Source organism: Gouania willdenowi, chromosome 5 (genome assembly GCF_900634775.1).
Source record: "Gouania willdenowi chromosome 5, fGouWil2.1, whole genome shotgun sequence".
In the NCBI taxonomy this organism is placed as follows: domain Eukaryota; kingdom Metazoa; phylum Chordata; class Actinopteri; order Blenniiformes; family Gobiesocidae; genus Gouania; species Gouania willdenowi.
The window spans coordinates 23,803,291-23,826,114 of record NC_041048.1 but is presented as its reverse complement, the minus strand read 5'-3'; the positions used below and the strand labels follow the sequence as shown (position 1 = coordinate 23,826,114).

Below are 22,824 nucleotides of genomic sequence, written 5' to 3'. Positions count from 1 at the left end.
AACAGTAATATAAAATCAAACAAAGAACAATCAAGATAGAATAAAAAGGCTAAAAACATTGCTTAAATAAATGAGTTTTCAAATGTTTCTTAAAACAATCTACAGACTGTGGAGCCCTGAGGTGGTCAGGCAAGGTGTTCCAGAGCCTGGGCGCCAATGACTGAAAAGCCCTGTCTTCCATGGTTTTCAGCATAGTCCTGGGGCAATGTAGGCAAAAGCTGTTTGTGCTTCTGGGGCATCGTGATGGTGTGTGGATGGTCAGGAGATCTTTGAGGTACTGAGGTGCAGATCCATGAATGCATTGGTGAGTGAGGAGGTAGATTATGTAGTGGATACGTTGTTGGATTGGAAGCCAGTGCAGGGTGCGAAGTACAGGAGTGATGCTGTCGTATTTCTGCACCCTCAGTAGGACTCTGGCAGCACTGTTCTGAATGAACTGTAGCTTTTGCAAATACCTGCCAGAGGTCTTGATGAGGAGTGCATTGCAATAGTCCAGCCTGGAGGATAAAGATAAAGGTGTGAATCAACCTTTCAGCATCAGCAAGAGAGAGGGAAGGGTGGAGTTTGTTTCTGAGATGAAAAAATTACATTTTACTGAGATGTTGAATGTGCGGGACAAATGATAGATGATATCCATCTTGACACTCAGGTTGATGACTATGGGACAGCCTGTGATGTTCTGGCCGAGAAATTAAATACCGGTGATAGAGGTAGATTGAATCTGGTGAGGGGTGCCAATAAAGATAACTTCTGTTTTTGAATTGTTGAGTTGAAGAAAGTTTTCTGTCATCTACGCCTCTATCTCCTTCAGACACAATGAGAGGGCAGGTGGTGTGGCTGAGGGGCAGGGAGGGTCAGTCCGAATATAAAGCTGAGTATCATCTGCATAACTGTAAAATGAAAGTCCGTATTTGTCGCCTATTGGGAGCATGTATATGTTGAACAGCACCGGACCAAGAACGGACCCCTGCGGCACTCCACTTGTGACCTGATGCAACTGGGATTTTGCATCACCAAGGACCACACACGGTCCGATCAGTGAGATAAAACAAATTACATCTCCAGAGAGTCCAATGATGTGTTCAAGTCAGCGCAACAGAATGTGATGGTCGATGGTATAAAACGCCGCTATAAGGTCCAAAAAAACCCTAACTAGTGCAGTCTCAGTGCTATGAGCTGTGTGGAAACCAGACTGAAACTTTTCTGTGAGATTGTGGCAGTGAATGCAGTCCAGAAGCTGGGCAGCCACTTCTTTCTTCAGGATGTTAGAGAGAAAGGGAAGGTTTGATACTGGTCTGTAGCTGTTAAGTGCCTCTGTTAAGTGGCTTTTTTTAGGACAGGCCTAATGAGGGCAGTCTTTAAAACAGATGGAACACATACACTATGCAGAGAACTGTTATTGATTTGTGTAATAAGTGTGCTTAGGAAAAGTGTCAAGAGCACACGTGGAAGACTTCATTGTCCTTATGATGTACTCCACCTCTTTCGGAGAGGAGAACATGAAGGTGGACATGTGTTCCAGGCTAGTGACCACAACAGTCAATGGTCCAGTGCCGGGAGGTCCAAGGGATGAACGGATGGTGCAGACTTTAGCAACAAAAAAGTCCAAAAAGGCATTGCATTGGTCCTGTGGAGGTTTGGGAATTTAAAAGTTTATGGACAGTCAAAAACAGCTGTTAAGAGTTTCCAGAGCAACGGTTAACGACATTGGAATAGTGCAGCAATCTGGCTGCACTTAATGATTTTGCATACTGCTTTTGATGGTCCGTGTAAGCCAGTTTGTGAACAGTAAGTCCTGTTTTTACATAATGGCATTCAATTGCCCGCCCAGCCGTCTTCAGTGTACTCAACTCAGGAGTGAATCATGGAGAGGAGACGTTGAAAGTGACTGTTCTTCTCTTGAGAGGGGCAAAGTCCTCCAGAATGACTCTCAGATTGTTGTTAGTGAGGCAAGATCACTGATAGAGGATGTGTTGGAGACAGCCGGAAGATTTTTGATGGTTCACGCAGCAAATCAAGATTTATGCTTTTTAGATTCCTGAATTTACTCTCCCGCTGTTCCTTGATTGATAATGACTGGACAGGAACTTGGAATAAAATTGTCATATGATCAGAAACTCCTAAATCATGTGACTGGAGGTTAGTAACACAGTCCTAGTTTTTAATCACAAGATCAAGTGTGTGACCTTTGATGTACGTGGGCCAAGTAACTTTTTGCAAGAGATTTAGAGAGTCTAATATCAGCAATAACTCAGCTGCAAATTTATGGATATCTGTGTCCACATGGATGTTGAAGTCACCCATAATTATGACATTTCCAGATGTTGTGCATACTGTGGTGAGTAACTCATGTATTTTTGTTAAGAAATTTGGGTGAGGTTTCGGTGAGCGGTAGATGGTGAGACTTGAGACCTGGAGTGGGTCTTTACACCTGAAGGCTAGACACTCAAGTGAGGAGCATGCAGGATCTGCAAGAGTACACAAACCGCCAATCGGATTCTCTTTGGATGTATCAACGGCAACAAAGGATTCCCAGATGTTTGACGACAGCAATATCCAACAGGTGTCTGTTACTAGGATGTCCCGATACAACTTTTTCATTTCCAATATGATTCCGATATTTCAGCCTTGCATATCGGTCGATACCGATATTGATCCGATCTTAGCATTTATCATACAAAATAATAATAACTTATTTTGGAATGTGTTTGAAATAACGGCATTTAAAATAACGGTGTTATGTAACGGCCTTTTGTTTTTCAGTAACGGGGTAATCTAACTAATTACTTTTTACGCCGTTACAATGCCGTTAATGTTACTGAACATTAAATGCGGTGCGTTACATGCATTGATTGAATAAACTTGTGCATGACAAGTGTTGCACTCAGCTGTAACGTCTTTGTTCGAGTTTATGGTAAAATATTCCTACAGGGCCGACATCACTTCTCCTTCTCCCAGACATATATATATTTAAATATATATTTTTTTTTATCGGAGCACCTATATCTGTGATTTTTAGATGCAGACCGATAATATCAGATATCCGTTTTCTGGCTGATATCGGACCGATATCTGATATCATAATTGGATCGGGACATCCTTACCTGTTGCCATCATTTTTAAGCATTTCTACGCACTTATTGAAACAGTTTTTCTTCTACACGTGTTATCAATGTTTTTTCTGAGAGGTGAAATTATGTTTTTTTAATGTGCAAAGTGGGCCTTATGTGACCACTCAAAGTAACTGCAGACATTGCAATTCTGCCTCATTTCCACCAATAAAGAATGTCAATACATTTGTTTTCCTAATTGGGTTTAATGAAGCTACAGACATTGGTATTTTGAAAACTCTTCCCGTACAGTTCTTTATGATGCTCCACAAATTGATGTAATAGCTGGGTTTTTGGTGGGTGCACGGTGGTATAGTGGATGACACATCAACTTCACCTCACAGGAAGATGCCCCTGGGTTCAAGTCGTGGGTCACTTGGCTCCTATCTGTGTGGAGTTTGCATGTTCTCCTTGGCTGCATGGATTTCCTCTGGGTACTTCTCTAAAAGTGCCCATAGGAGTGAATATGAGTGGCTGTTTGTCTGTGTTGCCCTGCGATGGACTGGCGCCCTGTCCAGGGTGTATCCCCACTTAACGCACATTGAAAGCTGGAGATAGGCACCAGCAGATCCCCATGACCCTGAAAACAAGAACAAGTGGGTCAGAAAATGGATGGATGGATATTTGGATTTGTCTGGGGTGCTAGTAGCTATGTTTTTGGGGGCGGGGCTTTAAGTAACCCCATGGTATAACCCCAATTGATCTGAGGCGAAGGGTCAGACAAAGGAAAAGGGCCATGAGGAGTAAACCACCCAGAGGACCCATCCCCTGCAGGGGGAGGCAGAGGTTTTGTGGTCTTAGTTGGCCAAGGCAGGGACCTATAGTGGCGTAATCCTCAGTCATAAAAACATGGAACTTCACCTCTTTGGCAGGGAAGGAGCTGGTTGAGAAGGATGAGCATTACCTACGAGACATAGTTTACTACAAGGTGATGACAGCTGATAAATTTGTCACCTTGATTTGTGTTTACAGTGCACTTGTTGACCCACTCCAAACAGCCTCTGATGCAGTTGCATGAGCAAGTCTCTTGGGGGCACCATTACTAGAGTAGAGACTCTCTTGGTAGACGAACAGAAATGAAAACAAGGGACTCTCATCTATTGGTCAAAGTGAATGCGTAAGCCTGCACAGAGAATTCTGAGTTCTTTGTCTGCTCTTTCACAACATTCAACAATGGAGCAGCAACAAGTTGCCATGCTTTTGGTCGTTTTGATGTTTTGTTTCGCACCATAGATGGTTTTCCTGCCCACCCACAATTCTGTGCTCTCCTTGTTATCTTTGACACTTGCTGTGTTTGATCTGCATTTGAATTGCTCTAGACTTTGTTCGGAAATGTTCTGAGTTTGGCTGGAAAAATAATTTCTCTAGAATTCTCCTGCCTGGTCTACATAAGACTTTGTTCACACGGCCCAAATGAGGCGGACTATCCGGGCAAATTAATTATTATATAATAATAATAATAATACATTGCAAAAGTTTTATATATCACTTTTCAAAAAAAAAAAAAAAAACCTCAAAGACGCTTTGAAACAGACAAACAAAGAATGAGAGTGCTATTGTAGGTTGTAGGCGAGCTGAAACAGGTGAGTTTTGAGCAGTTTTTTGTAGATGGTCAGTGAGTCCGAGTTTCTAATGTGGAAGGAGAGTGAGTTCCATAGGGTTGGGGCAAAGGCTCGGTCCCCCTGAGTTGGGTGCTTTGATTTTATGATGGGTTTGAGAAATTTTTAGTTGGCAAAGCGGAGGCGACAGGTGGTGCTGTAGGATTTCTGTGAGGTATGGAGGGGCCAGGTTATTGAGGGATTTGTAGGTGATGAGCAGACTTTGTAATGGATGCGCTGGTGGACAGGGAGCCAGGGAAGCTGTTGGAGAACGGGGGTGATGTGGTCTCTGTGGGTGAGGAGGCGGCTGATGGAGTTTTGAACATATTGCAGTTTTTGTAAATCAGAGGAAGGGTGACCATACAGGAGGCTATTGCAGTAGTCCAGTTTTGATGTAATAAATGTATGGATGAGAGTTTCAGCAGCAGATGTGGAGAGGGTGGAGTGGAGTCAAGCAATGTTAAAGTGTTTTAATCACTCGAGGATTCTTTGGCGTAAACGTACCTTTAGGATCATTCAGTCTCTGTACCAAAGAAGTGGGGGTCTGGTCCATAAAGCCCAGAGGTCGGCAACCAAGCAAGCAAACAGGAGACTGAGAGAAACAGGTCAATCAATACCTGTTAAGTCTACCTGCTCCAACGCACCCAATTATAAGAACATGCTCATCATTGGGTTTTCTGTACAGCTGCGTAATAATGATGCATTCATAATAAAGTTGGTTGTAGGAGTTTAACAACTATTCTAAAACATGCAGGACAGTGGCACTCCATAAAATTATTTTTTGAACTATTGAAATGGCACCAAAAGCATTCAAATAAATCCTTACAGGCACAATGTGCTCATAAAATATTTTAATTGAGAATGGCTGCTGGATGCCATATTTTGAGCCTGGTGTACAAAACAATTGTTGTCTTTTTCATTGTAATTGTGTTGAGCAGCAAATTTAAATTCTGAGTTGTTCTTTGCAATAACAGATCCCAACAGAGGTGTACATTGAGTTACTTTGAATGTGTACATCCCCAGCCCAACTAAAGAGTTTAATTACATGTACTATTTTCCGACTGAATGTTGGAATTGTGTTTTGAAAACTCATCTTGGATGAGCCCCAAGGATAATTAGATCTGAGAATAGATAATGTTACTTCCTGCTGTCATTACTTTTAATGGCTGTCCTGCTGTTTACAGCTTCATCAGCTGTTTGCTGAGACCATGCTAAGAATAGACAAAAAGATTTAACTCTCTAATTTGTGGTGATGACAGCTGATTGATGACGGTGGTGCTGTTTTATCTGTTACCACTTCGGCGGTTGCTCTTGTCATAGTCAGGGGAACTAACTTGGACATCATTACTCTTGCTTAATGAGATTCTTTTTGCACTTTTGTATGTGTTAACTATCGGCCAAGTTAAATTGGTACTGGTCCATTAGTGAATGTGGTGTCAGCCAAGAAACATCTAAGAGCTGTGCTTTGAGCTAAATGAGAATGTCGGCATCCCTTCCCGACCTTACAAGACACACGGAAAATGTTGGCAACTTTTTTTAGCGTGTTAGCATGCTGACAATTGCTGCATGGATGTAAACACATGCAACTAAATAGGATAGTGAAGTGCAACTGCTGAAAAACCAGATAATGATAATGAAAACGGTTAAGCAGTCAGATTTCCTTTATTGCTTTCAGATTATTTTTTTTTGCATGCAGTTAAATGACAATTATGGTGATTTTGATAAAATTACCTGATATTTACAGCTTTTATCTGCTGTTTAATTTCAGAGAAAGATGGTTTGGAAAACTTCCTATTTTTCTGCAAAATACTAAAACCAAAGAGCTGTATTTTCAGGGTTTTTCAAGGCCTTGTAATTGTGTCTTCATGTTTTTATGTGTGAAAAGGTGATGACGTCGACAGTGAGCTACAGGTGACTCATGGAGGCTTGATGCAAAGCCTGAGTGATAAAAAAAAAAAACCAAGACGACAGCAGAGGTGTTAGTGGCTGCGTGACGCAGCTCGTGCAGCCTCTTCTACACATCAGAGCTGCCAGAGAAGGAAAAAGTTTGTTGTTATATAAATAAAAAAAACAATGCAGCATGCAGAGCCATTAGTAAAATAACATTTATTGATATGTAATCAAAATAAATATTCTGTTCAACTGAGGAGGTACTAGGGCTCTAGAGACACATTCTTTAGTTTACCACAAGTCGGACTTTTTAACAACATGGACTGTGAGTATACTTTAATATTTTCTTTAGGGACAGGAACTGCTTACAATTGGCTGTCATTTCTTAATATACTGTCAAGCATGACCGGCAACTGTTATTTATTTTTGGGCGTTATTTACATCCATTAATGTATCTCAAGAGAGGCAGAGCATTAAAATCAAAGCTTACTATGCTGTGAATCTTCAAAGCTCTTTTCCTTTGCATTTGCTTCATTGCATCCTCAGCCTACATCAAAAGCTAATTGTATGCAATGATTAGATCTGAGTGCAGAATTTACTAATACTGTGGTTGGTAACCAGGTTAAAGTGGTGGATGTGGTGAGAGGCGCGATCATCAGGAGGAAAAATGAGCCTAAAGGTCTGGTATCATTTGTAGTGAACTGTGGAGATCCCATCAAAGAAGGAATACAGACAAACTACAGATATTTCATACAGGTCAGTGTGAAAATTTACTGAACGCAGGTATCGATAACAAAGGATAAAGACATAGTATTTTACCTTGTGATTATTATCCTGTTTTTTTAATCACGTTGCCTGCAATTCAGTGAGTGCCTTATGTTTGCAACCCCTAGCAACATTGCCACATAATAAAGACAGACACATTACAAATTTTCCCATTGAAATTTAAAGTAGAAACTGGTAAAATCCTTAGCAGTCATTTCATTGTTTAGTTATAATTTCTAAATATGTATTTACTGAATTATTGAAAGTGTATTTGTATGTCCACGACCCATCTTTGGTCCTATCTTCTACTTTGGGAAACACATACAAAAGTAAGAGCAGCATCCATGCTTTAGATTTGTCAAAGTTGACACTTGGTTGTTGTATTTCATATTTGAGGCTAGCTCAGCTCAACAATTGCACATTTTATTTATTGGTATTCTTTAAATCCTCTTTACGATAATGTATGTTGGTTATAGGTAGTTAGACCAAGTTCTTGGACTGTGGGACAAAACTAAAACACCGGAAGAGAATCCATTAACTCAGAAAAGAGGAAAGTGGGATTCAAACTCACAACCTTCCGGCTTTGAAGGAGGAAAAACAACTAATGACACCTTCACTCAGTTAAATGTATTGAAGCATCCAGGCAGGGGCCTGCAAATCTACTGATTGAATATAAACACTGTGTCATCTGCGAGTGTCACACAAAGCTGTGAGCAGGACAATTAGGTCAATAAATAAAGCAGCTCAAACAAAAGGCCTCTGATTTTTGGGGTTTGCATACTGCTGCCAGGAATCTAGGACAACGCTTGTTTTCTTAGTGTGACTTCATCATACACTGACTTCGATCAAAACTGGTTAATGCTTTTGTTTCCTGAGGGCGATGAGCTTCACAGGAGAAATTCACACAGTGATTGTACTGTGTGAGTGTTGAAAAAGATTTTTATGTCAGCTGAGGTTGTGCAGGAAACTTAAGTCTATATGTAAAGTCGCACTGCCCCCTGCTGAGGCGACTCTATTTCTTCTGAAGCAGGTACTGGAACCATCATTCTCACAACATTAAAAGTCATTTTTTTTTCCATAAATGTAATGTTAGTTTTGTTGACTTGAATGTGCATGACATACAGTCCATCCACGAGCAATCCTCAGTGGATTCAAAATCCAAGCATATATTTTAAGCTTCTTTCACAACTCGAGAACTAAAGATTCACTTCCAGTTTTGTATGTGGGTCTGATGTGAGTGTGGAGTCACAGTGCAGCATGGTCGCCTGCACAGACGCTGATGCTGCTGACAGGAGGTCACAGGCAGACCCCCTCCCCCCCAGGATTTTATTTGGACGTGTGGGTTGACTCATCTTTGGTGACACAAGGGCTACTGCTTCTACAGGCCTTCATGGAGCTCTGCCTCTCCACTTTACAGTCGCGATCTGTGGAGACATGAATGGAACAAAATCTGATTAAAGCAATAATATTCTGTGGGGTTGAAAGAGTTTTGAGGAACACATGATAGAAACAAAAAGAAAAAATGCACTGGACTGCAATTAATATTAATATAAAATAAATAAATCCCCTGAAGTATTTTTGTATGAGTGTACTGCATTCACTTGATAAAAAAAACAACAAATCTGTTTTTTCTGAATGACAATTTTTTCTGTTTTGTTTTTTTGGGCAATTTATTTCTGTTTTTCAGACAATTTTTTTTCCTTCTGCTTTCTGGAGTAATTATTTTTCTGTTTTTCAGACTCATTTTCTGTGTTTTATGTGCTAAATTTTCCCCCTGTTTTTCTGACTCTTTTTCCTGAGCTCGGGCGCCATTTAAAACAACAGATGCAAGAAAGAAAAAACAGAAAAAAATTACTTTGAAAAACAGGAAACATTTGCTGAAAAAAAACACACCTAAAAAATAAATTAATTATATTTTTTTTTATCAAGTAAATGCAATACACTTTGGTGTTTTTGGACCCAAAAATAGTAATGATATTTGCCTAATGACTAATTGTGGCATTAAAGTGATGTTTTTATATCAGTCACAGCAGGAATGATGAGTTAGAAAAATATAAATGGGAAGATGGTAAATAAATAAACATGCACTAAATGACTTTGAGAGCAGTTTGTTCTCACTTCCATTTCAGTTTTGTCGTTTGGTAAATTTTAAACAATGAGTATCCATTCACTTTTGTTTTGTATTTGAACCCACCTATTCACACAGACATTTAACTAACATCTCTTCCACACTTGCTGTTCCTAGTAAAGCGTCTTTGAGTTCTATTGAAAAGCGCAATATAAAACTGATGTATTAATATTATTATCATATCTCTTTAACTCATATCAGTCTGTGGGTTTTCTTTTCTGCCCTGAAATGGTGTCCACTGTTATGTGTGCAGCTAAACAAACAGAGGTGGTTGAATGTTTAAAGATTGCCATTTGCATTTCACAAGTAGTTCTTCAGCCCTTCCTAACCGTAACCCTAAACTACATTACGAACTAACTAACCCTAACCGTAACCCTAAACTACATTACGGACTAACTAACCCTAACCCTAAACTACATTACGAACTAACTAACCCTAACCGTAACCCTAAACTACATTACGAACTAACTAACCCTAACCCTAAACTACATTACGAACTAACTAACCCTAACCGTAACCCTAAACTACATTACGAACTAACTAACCCTAACTCTAAACTACATTACGGACTAACTAACCCTAACCCTAAACTACATTACGAACTAACTAACCCTAACCGTAACCCTAAACTACATTACGAACTAACTAACCCTAACCGTAACCCTAAACTACATTACGGACTAACTAACCCTAACTCTAAACTACATTACGAACTAACTAACCCTAACTCTAAACTACATTATGAACTAACTAACCCTAACCTACATTATGAACTAACCCTAACTCTAAACTACATTATGAACTAACTAACCCTAACCCTAAACTACATTACGAACTAACTAACCCTAACCGTAACCCTAAACTACATTACGAACTAACTAACCCTAACCGTAACCCTAAACTACATTACGGACTAACTAACCCTAACTCTAAACTACATTACGAACTAACTAACCCTAACTCTAAACTACATTATGAACTAACTAACCCTAACCTACATTATGAACTAACCCTAACTCTAAACTACATTATGAACTAACTAACCATAACCCTAAACTACATTATGAACTAACTAACCATAACCCTAAACTACATTATGAACTAACTAACCCTAACTCTAAACTACATTATGAACTAACTAACCCTAACCCTAAACTACATTATGAACTAACTAACCCTAACTCTAAACTACATTATGAACTAACTAACCCTAACTCTAAACTACATTACGAACTAACTAACCCTAACTCTAAACTACATTACGAACTAACTAACCCTAACTCTAAACTACATTATGAACTAACTAACCCTAACCTACATTATGAACTAACCCTAACTCTAAACTACATTATGAACTAACTAACCATAACCCTAAACTACATTATGAACTAACTAACCCTAACTCTAAACTACATTATGAACTAACTAACCCTAACCCTAAACTACATTATGAACTAACTAACCCTAACCTTCTGATGTGGATTTGAATTTCTTGCTACCGTGAATTTGTATATTTATTGCTTGTTCAGCCATTTTTCTTCAGTTTTGAATGCAGGGAATGGTCACATGAATTCCGGTAACGTCATAGGCCACGTACGTATAGCACCGGGGGTTGTCTGTATGGCTACGTACGGTTAGCCACTTTCATAAACTTAACTGTGTGCTTTCCAAAATAACCAAACCCAGTTTTCAACGTTGTTAGCTCAGTGTTTATTTCTACTTAATGTTGTTTTTTCATCATGAACAGCTTGCAGCTTTACGATGACAAAGCTGCGGCTCAAATACTACTGACATATGAAACCAGAAGAGACACAGTAATCGAGTTGAAAATGATGTTTTGAGACCTTTGATGAATAGGTTGGGCGTGTCAGCAAGAAAATCTCCCACAAGCAAGGCAGTCATGACTGTTTATATGACCAACACAAGCTGTTGAATAACAAAAAGTCGGCAGTATCAAAAAGTTTAATGAGTGTATTTGGCTGGCTGCAAGGCGGCGAGCAGTGATGATGAGTCAGCGAATCCAGTGAGACCAGCAGATAACGCATCAAACACGGAATGTGTGTTGGAATAGGAAGTTGGGAATATTAGACTACTAGTAGATATCACCTCTGTATGTACCTTTAACAGTGTTTGAGGCACCAAATGAGTTTTTTTCAATGTGAATACATAAAACACTTATTATCTAAAAGGACAGTTCTAAATAAATGAAATGATTTGTCTTCATGTGCTGGGATTACATGTTCTCCCTGTTATTACGGTACACCATTATCTTTCCACAGCCCAAAAACATGTAAGTTTGTTCAATTTGAATCTCTAAATTGACTGACATGCAGAGAGGTCTGACAATACACTATCCATAACACACACACATCCCAATACTTTAGTAGTGAATACATGTTCTTTAATTATCTAATCATACTTTAATGATACAAATAATTCTCACTTAAAAAGCAAACCACAAGTCAGAATTTCAGAAAACAGCTTGACATTTTTGTGTTGATAAGTTATTTTTGGCATATAAATGTGCAATGTGAGCTGACTATAGTCAATGTGACAACTGGTGTTTGACATTTAGATAAAGTGTGAAATTTGGAATAAAGAGTATGATGTATGGTGGAAACTCAGAGTGAGAGATAAAGGAGGAGGAAAAGAGTGACAGAGATCGACAGCAGAGATGAAACATATGCCTTTTTTTTGTTGTTGTTTCCGCCGTTCTTTTGGTGGAGGGAGAAGATGTATAAAAAAGCCTGTGCCATTTCCTGCCCACAGCTTTTATTTTCGTACACTGTCGCTTGGTGAGTCAATGCAACGCCCCTCCAATTACCTCCCACTCCTTCGCCCCCACGCCCCATCCATCCCGCCCTTCAGCCCACGCACCAAACAGGCTTTGACGTCAGTCACTGCTGGGAGAAGGAGGGGTTGGGGGGTCCTATTCAGTCGCCCACAGAGTACTTCCTACCTCCCCCCCTCGCTTCCCTTCCTCCCTGCCCCCTGATGTCTTTGCTGGCTACTTCCCTCTCCATTTCATCCAGCCGTCACAGCCATGAATGACAACTTGTCCAGACCACTTTTTTTTTTTTTTCTTTCGTTTTTGTGAGAGGCTGGGATGCGTCAGGGAACCAGTCCAGTATCAGGGTGTTTAAAAAGTGTTATAACGGTGTAACGCTAACACCTTCCTTCCTTTTCTCTCCTATACCCTCCTTCTGGTGCTGCGTCCCTCTTTTGAGCATCGCACTTCACCTCCTTCTGTTTCCCTCATCTAACTTCTACTCTTTCTAATTTATAGTCTGGTTAAGTTCAGATGTGCTTGGTGAGAGGCGTCGCCTCAGAGAGATTGTGACTCACTGGAGTTCAAGTGAAGAGTTATAAGATAATTAGCTAATTAGGTGTTTTCTGTCATTTTCCCTACAACTCTGGTCCTATATTCCTTTTTGCTTTTCTCAATGCGTTCCCAAGCTCATGCAGGAGTATTGTCTGTTTTCAAAGACTTACTTAATAAAGACATATGTATAATGCGCTGGCATAGCACTATTGTTGGTACAAACTTAATGCAACCCAATAAAAGTTCAGGTTAAAAAACTGGAAGACACAAAACTTACCAAACCTCATCCTTTTAAAATATCTGTAGTTCACATTATAATGGTTTTTTATTTAGTGTAAATGTAAAGTGAAATGTAACAGAACCAAAGTATGTTGTTTTTATGATACAAATTACCCCGTCAAACACTTAGTCTGACAGGGTAGAAGTAAATGATTGATCACACTTGTCAAATGTTTCGTTGCACAAATATGGGTAAAAAAGACAATTTATTTTTATTTTTACTTTCCTCACGGAGCACAAACACCTGACAACCAGTTATTCGAAACATCACCTTTGGAGTGAGATCCTTCTGAACCCTGGTTGAGCCTCCCCTTCCGATCATGTGACACCATTCGAGCCAGCCGCAGCCCTTCGTCCATCAGAGTTTGCTGTATGAGGTGACGACTCCAGCTGGGGGCGGTGGAAGTGTCGGTGTGAGGACGGGGCGATGGAGACCGGTTGCACTGGGAGCCGACGTCTGACAGTACACATGGATTGGGGATTGTGTTTTAAAACGCTTTAGAATTAAGAACCAAACATTGTCTGTAATGTGCAGACAGTTTGTTCCTGTGGTCTAAAGACTATTTTTGGCATTGCTTTGCAGCTCTTACCATGTGACGCACCATCCAAATTCTCTCCAAATATGCTGTCTTCATCTGCTTGATGAGCCAAACCCTCAGATCCATCAACCCCAAGGAGCGGCGACACACTGTCATGGCCAATGGCCTGTGACGAAAGTATTCACTCAGCTCAGAGATAATGAAACCCCTTTAATTAACTAAAGGCCATCTGACCTTTGACCTTTGAAGATTGAAACAATGGTGACTATACAGACTCACCTCATGTCTCGCTCTCTTCAGTACCAACAGGTTGTTGTCATCTGTGTTTGACCTGTGGAGAGAGAAAACGAACAAAGCAGCTGAGTGAAAAACTTTGCAAGCCCTGTAAACATGAAGGCTTTTAAAAAGAGGCGAGAGGGAGTGGGCGAGGCCAATTCAGCAGTGTTGTTTTTGAGACTTGCAACTCTCGCCAAATTGCCTAAACCCATTTTTAATTGTCCACTCAAACATCTATTAGGTTTAATTTTCACCCTTTTCTATTTCAAATTTTTCCTTTCTTTCACCTTTTCAGGGTCACGGGGAATAATAACGATAACCCTAAATTATAATACATACATAGATCTAGTATACTGTTTATCTTATTATTATAACTATCATTAACACCAAAAGAATACAAAACCAAAAATACAGCCGTATTTAGTTTTTTTTTTTCCTAATTGAACAAGAAACATTGCAAAAAAAAAAAAAAAACTTTTGAGCTTTTCTCTAATCTTACCTCTATATATGAGAAACAAGTTTATCAATGAAGACACATTTATCTCACAGTGACAGGGACTGATGAACCAATCATAAATAAGCTTCTTGTTAGAAAGTAGCAACATTAGGAGCGATATAACCAGCAACACTATCAGGTAGAAGCTTTGAGTGAATAAAAACTCAAAGAGGACTCACTTGCAAATTTTACAAATACATGTATTCAACACCATGTTTTATATTTACCTTCAGAGACACAAAAATGCATCTATGCTGCTTATGACTACTTGAGGACCTTAAGGTATTGGTCAGGCTTTATCTCATTTCCCTAAGGTTGAATTCACCACAAAGATGTGATGCAGGTTCATTGTAAAAATGAATCCACTGGTGGGCGGATGATTCATATAAACCACCTGGTACGAGTGTAATTTGATAAACTCGTGCTACGATTGGATGACATCCACATTCATTTTACACATGATTGAACCTGAGGATGGGAACTGTTGTAGCTGGCCGAAGTGCATTCTCTATTTGTCGTCTGTAAATTCGCTGAGAGTTGAAACAATGAGAAGATCAACATGTGAACAGACTGTTCTCCTCTGCAGACTGCAGCCTTACCTTGTGTGTTTTAGTGTGGAGGTGTAAGCGCATTTTCTCGCCACCTGCCGCGCAAGAGAAAAGAGCTCCACCCTTCTCAGCAGAAGGGCATTGTCACGCATGCAGAACTGGGCTGCTGCTTCATTGATGATCAGCTACAAGGAGACAAACATCTTGACATGCTGACAAGACACAAGTATGGAGGACCAACTCTGCCATAATTAAAGAATAAATAAACGTATCACTCAATACCTAAAAATGTGCCATGAATGCTATTTATTTAATTATTCTTTAATTTATGCACTGACAGTGTTATTTTCTGCCACATCATCGAAGCGCATCAGCTCTGTATTAATCTCCTGACATGGGATCGCCTGCCATTGGCTCCTGCCTGCCATGGCTGCTCTCACCAATAAACCAATAGGCAAAAAGTTCATCCAGTGTGGACAGCCCCCGCATCTGCATAACATTTTATTGTGCGTGCAAATGTAAAATAATAAATAAAAATACAATAAATAAATGAATGAATGGATAAACACAATAAATAAATAAATAAATAGCATGTATGGCATATTTTGGTAATAAGTAATTTGTATATTTATCCATTTATGATATATAAACGTAGGTAGTTAATTTTCATTCACTTATTTTAAAAAGGGCAAAGTTCATCCTCCATAGGACAAGTCAAGGATCATCCTTGATATATTATGTTTAAAGGTCAAAAACTGGAGCAGTTGTTCCAGTTTGTAATCTAGATTTACAATAACAGACCATGGCATGTTGAGACACTGAATGGCTCATCTTTGTTGCTTTTACCTCATGGTGTGTGAGCTGCTTTCCTTCTCTCCTCTTGGAGTCAAACCGACCATAAATCAGGCTGTATTTACGGATCTCCTCTTCCTTATTTGCGTCTAAGGACTCCATCGTGAAGATGTGTCCCACAGTCTTTGCCAGCTTCTTGTTCATTCTGAGCAGAGACTTCATCTCTGTAGGGTCTGACCGGGGCAGCGTCCTGAGGAGCCTCTCCACGGTCTCCACCACTGCCCTGGTTGTCTCTGCGTCCAGCTGTCCTCCGGGCCAGGCTGACACGGCTGCTGATCCAAACGATGCAGATGGGCTCTGGGATGTGGAGGGACCGGCAGGACATGCAGACAGCAGTGGTGGGCTGGGGGTGGGGGATTCATCTTCTATTGCACACACAGGAGCTAGGTTGCCGTTTCCATCAGGCTCTGGGCTGAGCCAGTGTGGGTCCATAGGGGACAGCTTCTCTCTGTAGTGTATATCTGGTGGTTGTGGAGATGCCTGAGAGCAAGGGCTTCTTGGACTGCCACTGTGCATTGGGGTGAGACAAGCCCGGTCCTCCCTGTCACTAGGAGACCCTGGCTGCCCATTACTCAAAGACTTCCTGGGTCCTCCTGCAGACCCACCCGTGGCTGCCGCGTCAACTTTGAAGAGAGGGATGCCTCCAAGAGCAACGGTAGCGACAGGCTGATTGAAAAGCGAAGGGTTTGCGGCCCAGTCTCTGAGGGCCTTCTGCAGCCTACGCACATGCAGTGGCTTAGTGGCCATGCCAACTAGTGCCATGATCTCCAGAAACTCCTCCTCTGCTGCCTCACACAGCTGCTGCACATCGTCACCACCCTGCTGGATGAAGGTCTCGTAGTAGGCCAGCAGGTTGGCTCTCTGCAGCACCCGGTAAAGTTGCAGCTCTCCTAGAGTACGTGGCAGAGACATGGCACACAGCACTGGGAAGTTATAGGCAGGAGGTGGAACACTTGTGAACCTGCAGAGGGAGACATCCCATTATTCACACAGACCATGCGTGTGTAGTATTATATTGCTTAATAGCAGGGGTCATTAACCATTGTGAAACTGTGAGCTACTTCAAAGGTACTGAATCATCCGTAGGGCTACCATTATGATTTACACTTCTTAAACACTACATTTTCACAGCTTCACTTTAATTAGAGGGTAAGATAATGAAGGATGGCGAGCAGTAACTTCAAAATGTATGTTTATATCTCAACAAGCACAACTTTATTTTTTTTTTAATGTATGCAATCGTTTCATTTTCATAACATTTAATAGGAAATTGGCATATTCCTATTATGATTGTCACTAGAAACTTTTAACTAATCATAAAACATGTACAATTTAAAACAAAATGTATTATTTTCCAAAAATAAACTTTGCGTTTTTTTTCTATCACAATCCAAACCCCAAATCTGCAGCATCTTCAACAGCATTTTTAGAAGCAGCTCATTGGTGACTAGCACTCTAGTTAGAACAGGCCTGAGAGCCCCTCACATGGTCCATGTGTGCTACCTGGTGCCCGCGGGCCCCATGTTGGTGACCCCTGCTTTATAGCATATAATAATGCAGACTTTAGTATTATAGCTTTCATAGCGTAAATCACTGTTTAAAGATGTGACAAAGAAAGATGGCTTCAATTGTTCATACGTTCCCCACTAACTTGAAGTTTTTATGCAAACTCCAAAAGTACATGTATAAAAGCTTGATAAACAGGAGCGTTGCTTACCTTCTTCAGCGCAGGCGGAAGAGGTTTACGTAATTACGTCTAAGTATCTCTCCAATCCCAGAAGTCAAGGAGGAAACCTGAGGGAGAAATTGAAATCATGCGCGACTTTTCGTCTGATCACACGAGAATACGTTTGTCTCACTATTTTTTTTTTTTTTTTTTTGTACTGTACTTCGATCAAAGGCTCCACCTCGCATTAAACTATCAAAAATACCGAGCCAGATGTTTATGATTGGACGTCATGTCCAGCTGTTCACGCACACTTCCCGCCTCTCCGGTGCTTACCGTCCCAAACACCGCAGCAGACGGAGCCACGGGTGCCGATCGGTGTATACAGTGAATCCCCTTTACGTAGAACTGTCTCGTCTGAAAACACTGGCAGAAATCCTCCTTCGGAGCACCGTATTGGCTGCTGGCTGCCTTTTTGCTGTCTGTGTGGGCTGGAGAATGACGGGGGCGGACTGCAGCACGCCATCTGACCGAAAAGAGCCTTCCTCTCCCGGTAGAGAGGCGGCTTTCAAACTGAAGGTGTGGGCGGTGGTGGTGCAGGCTTGAAATGGGTAATTAGGACATGCTTTTGGGGGGTTTCCCTCATTTTAGTCACGTCAATGACTCCCTAAAAGTACAATAAGCACATCCACACTGTGAAAGTGGATTTCAATGCTTCTCCCTTTATGGTGGTTCGAAATTCAACCATTATATTCATTAAAAAGGACTTAGAACCCATACTAACACCTTACCCTTGTATTGCATCTTCTGTACCTAATATGTATATTTCAACACTGTTACCTGTTCACACAGAGGTGTACAAGCTGTGTTTTCATTATTTCATCTGTGGTTAAATGCTAGTCAGTTGGAAAAATATGTGATTGATATGATAAAAAATAATACATATAATCTAATAACTCACTAATATAACCTGGTCATTAAAAAAATGTATTATTGGTCCCAATTTCTTACTTTTTTGCACATTTTCCACACTTAAATGTTTCAGATCATAAAACAAATGTAAACATGAGTCAAAGGCAACACAAGTAAACACAATGCAGTTGTTAAATGAAGGGTTTCATTAATGAGAAAGAAAAAAAAATCCAAAGCTACATGACCCTGTGTTGAAAAGTGTTTGCCCCCAACCTCCTGTTAAAACATTACTGTGGTTGTCCACACCTGAATTCAATTTCTGTAGCCACACCCAGGCCTGATTACTGCACACCTGTTCTCAACCTAGAAATCACTTAAATAGGACCTACCTGACAAAGTGAAGTGGACCGAACGTTCCTCAAAAGCTAAAGATATCATGCTGAGATCCAAAAACATTCAGGAACAAATAAGGAAAAAAAGTAATTGAAATCTCTCAGTCTGGAAAAGGTCATAAAGCCATTTCTAAAACTCAGGGACTTCATGCAAACAACAGTTAGAGCCATTATCCACAAATGGTGAAAACACGAAACAGTGGTGTTCATGTGGATCTTGTTGGGTTTTATTCTTCATTAATATGAATTTTAGATTTTGATAAGAGCATTGAGATTAATTTGATGTAAATTGTGCTATACAGATAAAGTTGAATTGAATTTAACTTTAATGGGAGTGGCCGGCTGACCAAAATTACCCCAAGAGCGCAGCGACGACTCATCCAAGAGGTGACAAAAGACCCCACAACAACATCTAAAGAACTGCAGGCATCACTTGCCTCAGTTAAGGTCAGTGTTCATCACTCCACCATAAGAAAGAGACTGGGCAAAAATGGCCTGGATGGCAGAGTTCCAAGATGAAAAAACCACTGCTAAGCAAAAAGAACATTAAGGCTCGTCTCATTTTTGCCAGAAAACATCTTGATGAGCCCCAAGACTTCTGAGAAAATATTCTGTGAACTGACAAGACAAAAGTTGAACTTTTTGGAAGGTCTGTGTCCCATTACCTCTGGCTTAAGTAACACCGCATTTCAGAAAAAGAACATCGTACCAGCAGTAAACTATGGCGGCGGCAGTGTGATGGTCTGGGGCTGTTTTGCTGTATCAGGACCTGGAAGGCTTTCTGTAATAAATGAAAGCATGAATTCTGCTGTCTATCAAAAAACTCTGAAGGAGAATGTCCCACCATCTGTTCGCGACCTTAAACTGAAGTGAACTTGGGTTCTACAGCAGGACAAGCATCCAAAACACACCAGCAAGTCCACCTCTGAATGGCTGAAGAAAAACTTAATGAAGTCTAGTCAAAGTCCTGACCTCAATCCTATTGAGATGCCGTGGCATGACCTTAAAAGGGCGGTTCATGCTCGAAAACCCTCCAATCTGGCTGAATTCCAACAATTCTGCAAAGATGAGTGGGCCCAAATTCCCCCACAGCGTTGTAAAATACTCATTGCAAGTTATTGCAAATGCTTGATTGCAGTAGTTGCTGCTAAGGGTTGCCCATCCAGTTATTAGGTTTAGGGGGCAAACACTTTTTCACACAGGGCCATGTAGCTTTGGATTTTTTTTTCTCATTAATAAAACCCTTCATTTAAAAACTGCATTTTGTGTTTACTTGTGTAATCTTTGACTCATGTCTAAATTCGTTTGATGATCTGAAACATTTAAGTCAGATCATTTATGACAGATACATGATTTGGTTTCAATTTCAGACTGGGATGAATATATCACTCTCTGTTTTTGTGTTATATTTGCACTGCAGTGGCAATTTTTGCACTTTAAATTGGAAAATGTTTTTTTTTTTATGTGATACCCAGAGTAAGTATGTCCAGAGTTAAAGTCAAGTAGGCAAGGTAGGCAGTGCCTACCCAAGGGTGAAATTATATTTTGATTATTTGTTTTAATTATAATATAATAATAAATTATTTATTTTTCTATTTCTGATAGCCTACAGTACCTATAAGTTTGAAAGTGTCCGCGTTTTGTGCGTTTCTTAATGGAATGGCTACCGTCTCACTCCGCTGTAAGGCAGGAGGAGGCCACGCCCCCTTCCCAAAAGCACATTGCTGCCTTGCCTCTGGCCCCATAGCATGTTTTTATGCGTTTGCGCATGCACAGTCAGTTCCCCAAGATGAAAACCATTTACGTAAAAAGGCAGCTCTAGATGCTGCCTTTGGACGTAACCGCGCTATGCTAAATGCTCTACGTAAGTTCACAGTGCATTAGTGAATTGACAACACGTGACCGCTGCTGCTATGTTCTCTAGCTAGTGGGCGGGATAACACTACAGTCAGGATGACAGCGCTAGAGATGATAAAAAACTTTCTTTTGAGGAAAAAATGACAGATTTTAAAAGAAGAGAGACCAACACCTGAGCTACCAGACCTGCAGCAAAGGTAAGGTCAGAACATTGTTCGTATTTTTCACAGTAAATGGAAGGATTGACTTTGTGGATGCTCCTCACTGAGGCTGTTCCGAGTTGTTGTCATTTTCTCCGTGTTTCTGTGTTTCCAACACAAACAATGGATGTGCTGTCACGTCATGAGATATATCTTGTTGGGAGAGTATGGAGGCTATATCAAATAACTGTTTGTTTCTTTAATGGTGTTTTACGATGTTGATTTTGTTAGATGGCTAAATGCTTGTTCATGTGGATCTTGTTGGGTTTTTTCCTTCGTAATATGAATTTTATATTTTGATAAGCACATTGAGATGACTTTGTTGTAAATTGCTGTATACAAATAAAGTTGAATTGAATTGAATTAACACTTGTCAGCAGAAACATATGAAATTGTCATTGGTGGTCTCAATTTGCAACGCCCTGCCTACCCAACCATAGTGGTCACTGTTCATAGTACAGGCCCACAGTGTATATGTAATTATTTTTTAAACCCTATACAATGTCCTAAAAGTAAAATACTGTATATGTTTTAGTCACAAAATTATACACCATTCTACTAACAGAATTGGGATACCATACCCACTTCGCACCAGTAGAATTGGAATCAGAAACCATTTTTTTCCCCAGCGTAGTTTACACATTACAATTAATTTGTTTTTTGGTGTTGGTGCAAATAATGAGTAGTAAATGGAAATAAAATAAAAATGTAAATATACTGAAGAGTAAATATGATTAAGAAGTCTGGGATAGATTAAAAGAGAAACTGCCTCTGCATTCAAATCAAAAAAAGTTTTACATTCCTCATAACTAAAACTAACACTGGTTTTTATACCTTCAAGTACTTAATGGCTGGTGTTATTGCAATCAGTCAGACATAGAACATGTACAATTGATTATATGTAAAATCTTTCTAGTGTTCTTTTACACATAACATACAGGCTGTGGTGGCCATTTGATTAGCTGCTAAGATGTAAGAAGAAAACAGAACAGAATCAAAGAGATATATCACATCAAATCAATCTTTATTTATAAAAATTTCATACAAAAATGCAGCTCAAAATGCTTTTACACAGATAAAAATAAATAAAACATCCACCCCGTACAAACCCTGTCCACCGCACACAGACACACAGGTTAAAATATGGACAATGGCACATGGCACACAACCTAGGCAGGTCAGGTGATGTAACTAAAACATGTATTAAGCCTAATCTCTCTATAAAAGCAAGGAATCGCTGTCTGTCTGTGTGTGTGCGTGTGCGTGTGTGTGTTCCTCAACTATCTCTGTGGATCAGGATCAGACTGACCTGAGAGTTTCAACATGGCTGTTGCTTGGTTCAAGGGTGTGCAACGTTAGATTTGTTTGGACGCCCCACCCCCTGAATCGATGGACTCAGTGATGATGTCATCATTCCTCCCTGTGCAGTGATGATGTCATCATTCCTACCTCTACAGTCATGACATCCCACTTTCAAACACAACCTCATTTGGCCATCCATGAAAAGGCTGTTTACCCTCCCACCTTTCTATAGCAAATAGCAATACATATTTCCTACGGGCACTGCACTGTTTGGGCTGCAATTATACCATTTTAATAAATTATTTCATAAATGCTTTACAAATTCCGCGAGCACTGACCACCGGAGCCACCTCAGTCACGTGTGCCAATCACTGCACAAAACATGTAACTGAAACATGTATTAAGCCTAATATATAAAGATGTAACACTATGACCTCATACCCAGTAGCCTACTTAAACTACACAAATTGTGTTTACATCATGGCATATGTTAGTGGTTATGAAATATTGGGCTGCAAGGCACATTTATTTGTGTAGCACATTTCATACACAATGCAATTCCATGTGCTTTACATGATTAAAAAGTGCAACAGAAAACATTTAACAGTTCAAAAACCAATAAGAAGATTAGAATCAGCAGTAAAAACATGTCAAATCAGTAATAATAATAATAATATAATTAAAAACCTCCC

The 22,824-nt window shown here is 40.1% G+C and overlaps 1 protein-coding gene across 2 annotated transcripts; it reads right to left on the bottom strand.

Moving 5' to 3' along the window:
* Positions 1 to 6,733: 6,733 nt before the first annotated feature.
* nab2 (NGFI-A binding protein 2 (EGR1 binding protein 2)) lies at positions 6,734 to 18,057 on the bottom strand. 2 transcript variants are annotated; one of them, XM_028448120.1, is made up of 8 exons: positions 17,806 to 18,057; positions 17,521 to 17,597; positions 15,798 to 16,764; positions 15,003 to 15,136; positions 13,911 to 13,962; positions 13,683 to 13,797; positions 13,364 to 13,549; positions 6,734 to 8,787 (listed from the first exon to the last, which is right to left on the bottom strand). In XM_028448120.1, exons 3-8 carry the CDS (start codon positions 16,713 to 16,715, stop codon positions 8,690 to 8,692), a joined length of 1,503 nt encoding a protein of 500 aa, XP_028303921.1. In that variant the 5' UTR covers positions 16,716 to 16,764; positions 17,521 to 17,597; positions 17,806 to 18,057; the 3' UTR covers positions 6,734 to 8,689. The 2 variants fall into 2 exon arrangements, with proteins under 2 accessions (XP_028303921.1, XP_028303923.1); XM_028448122.1 differs by having other exon boundaries at positions 17,521 to 18,057.
* Positions 18,058 to 22,824: the final 4,767 nt, after the last annotated feature.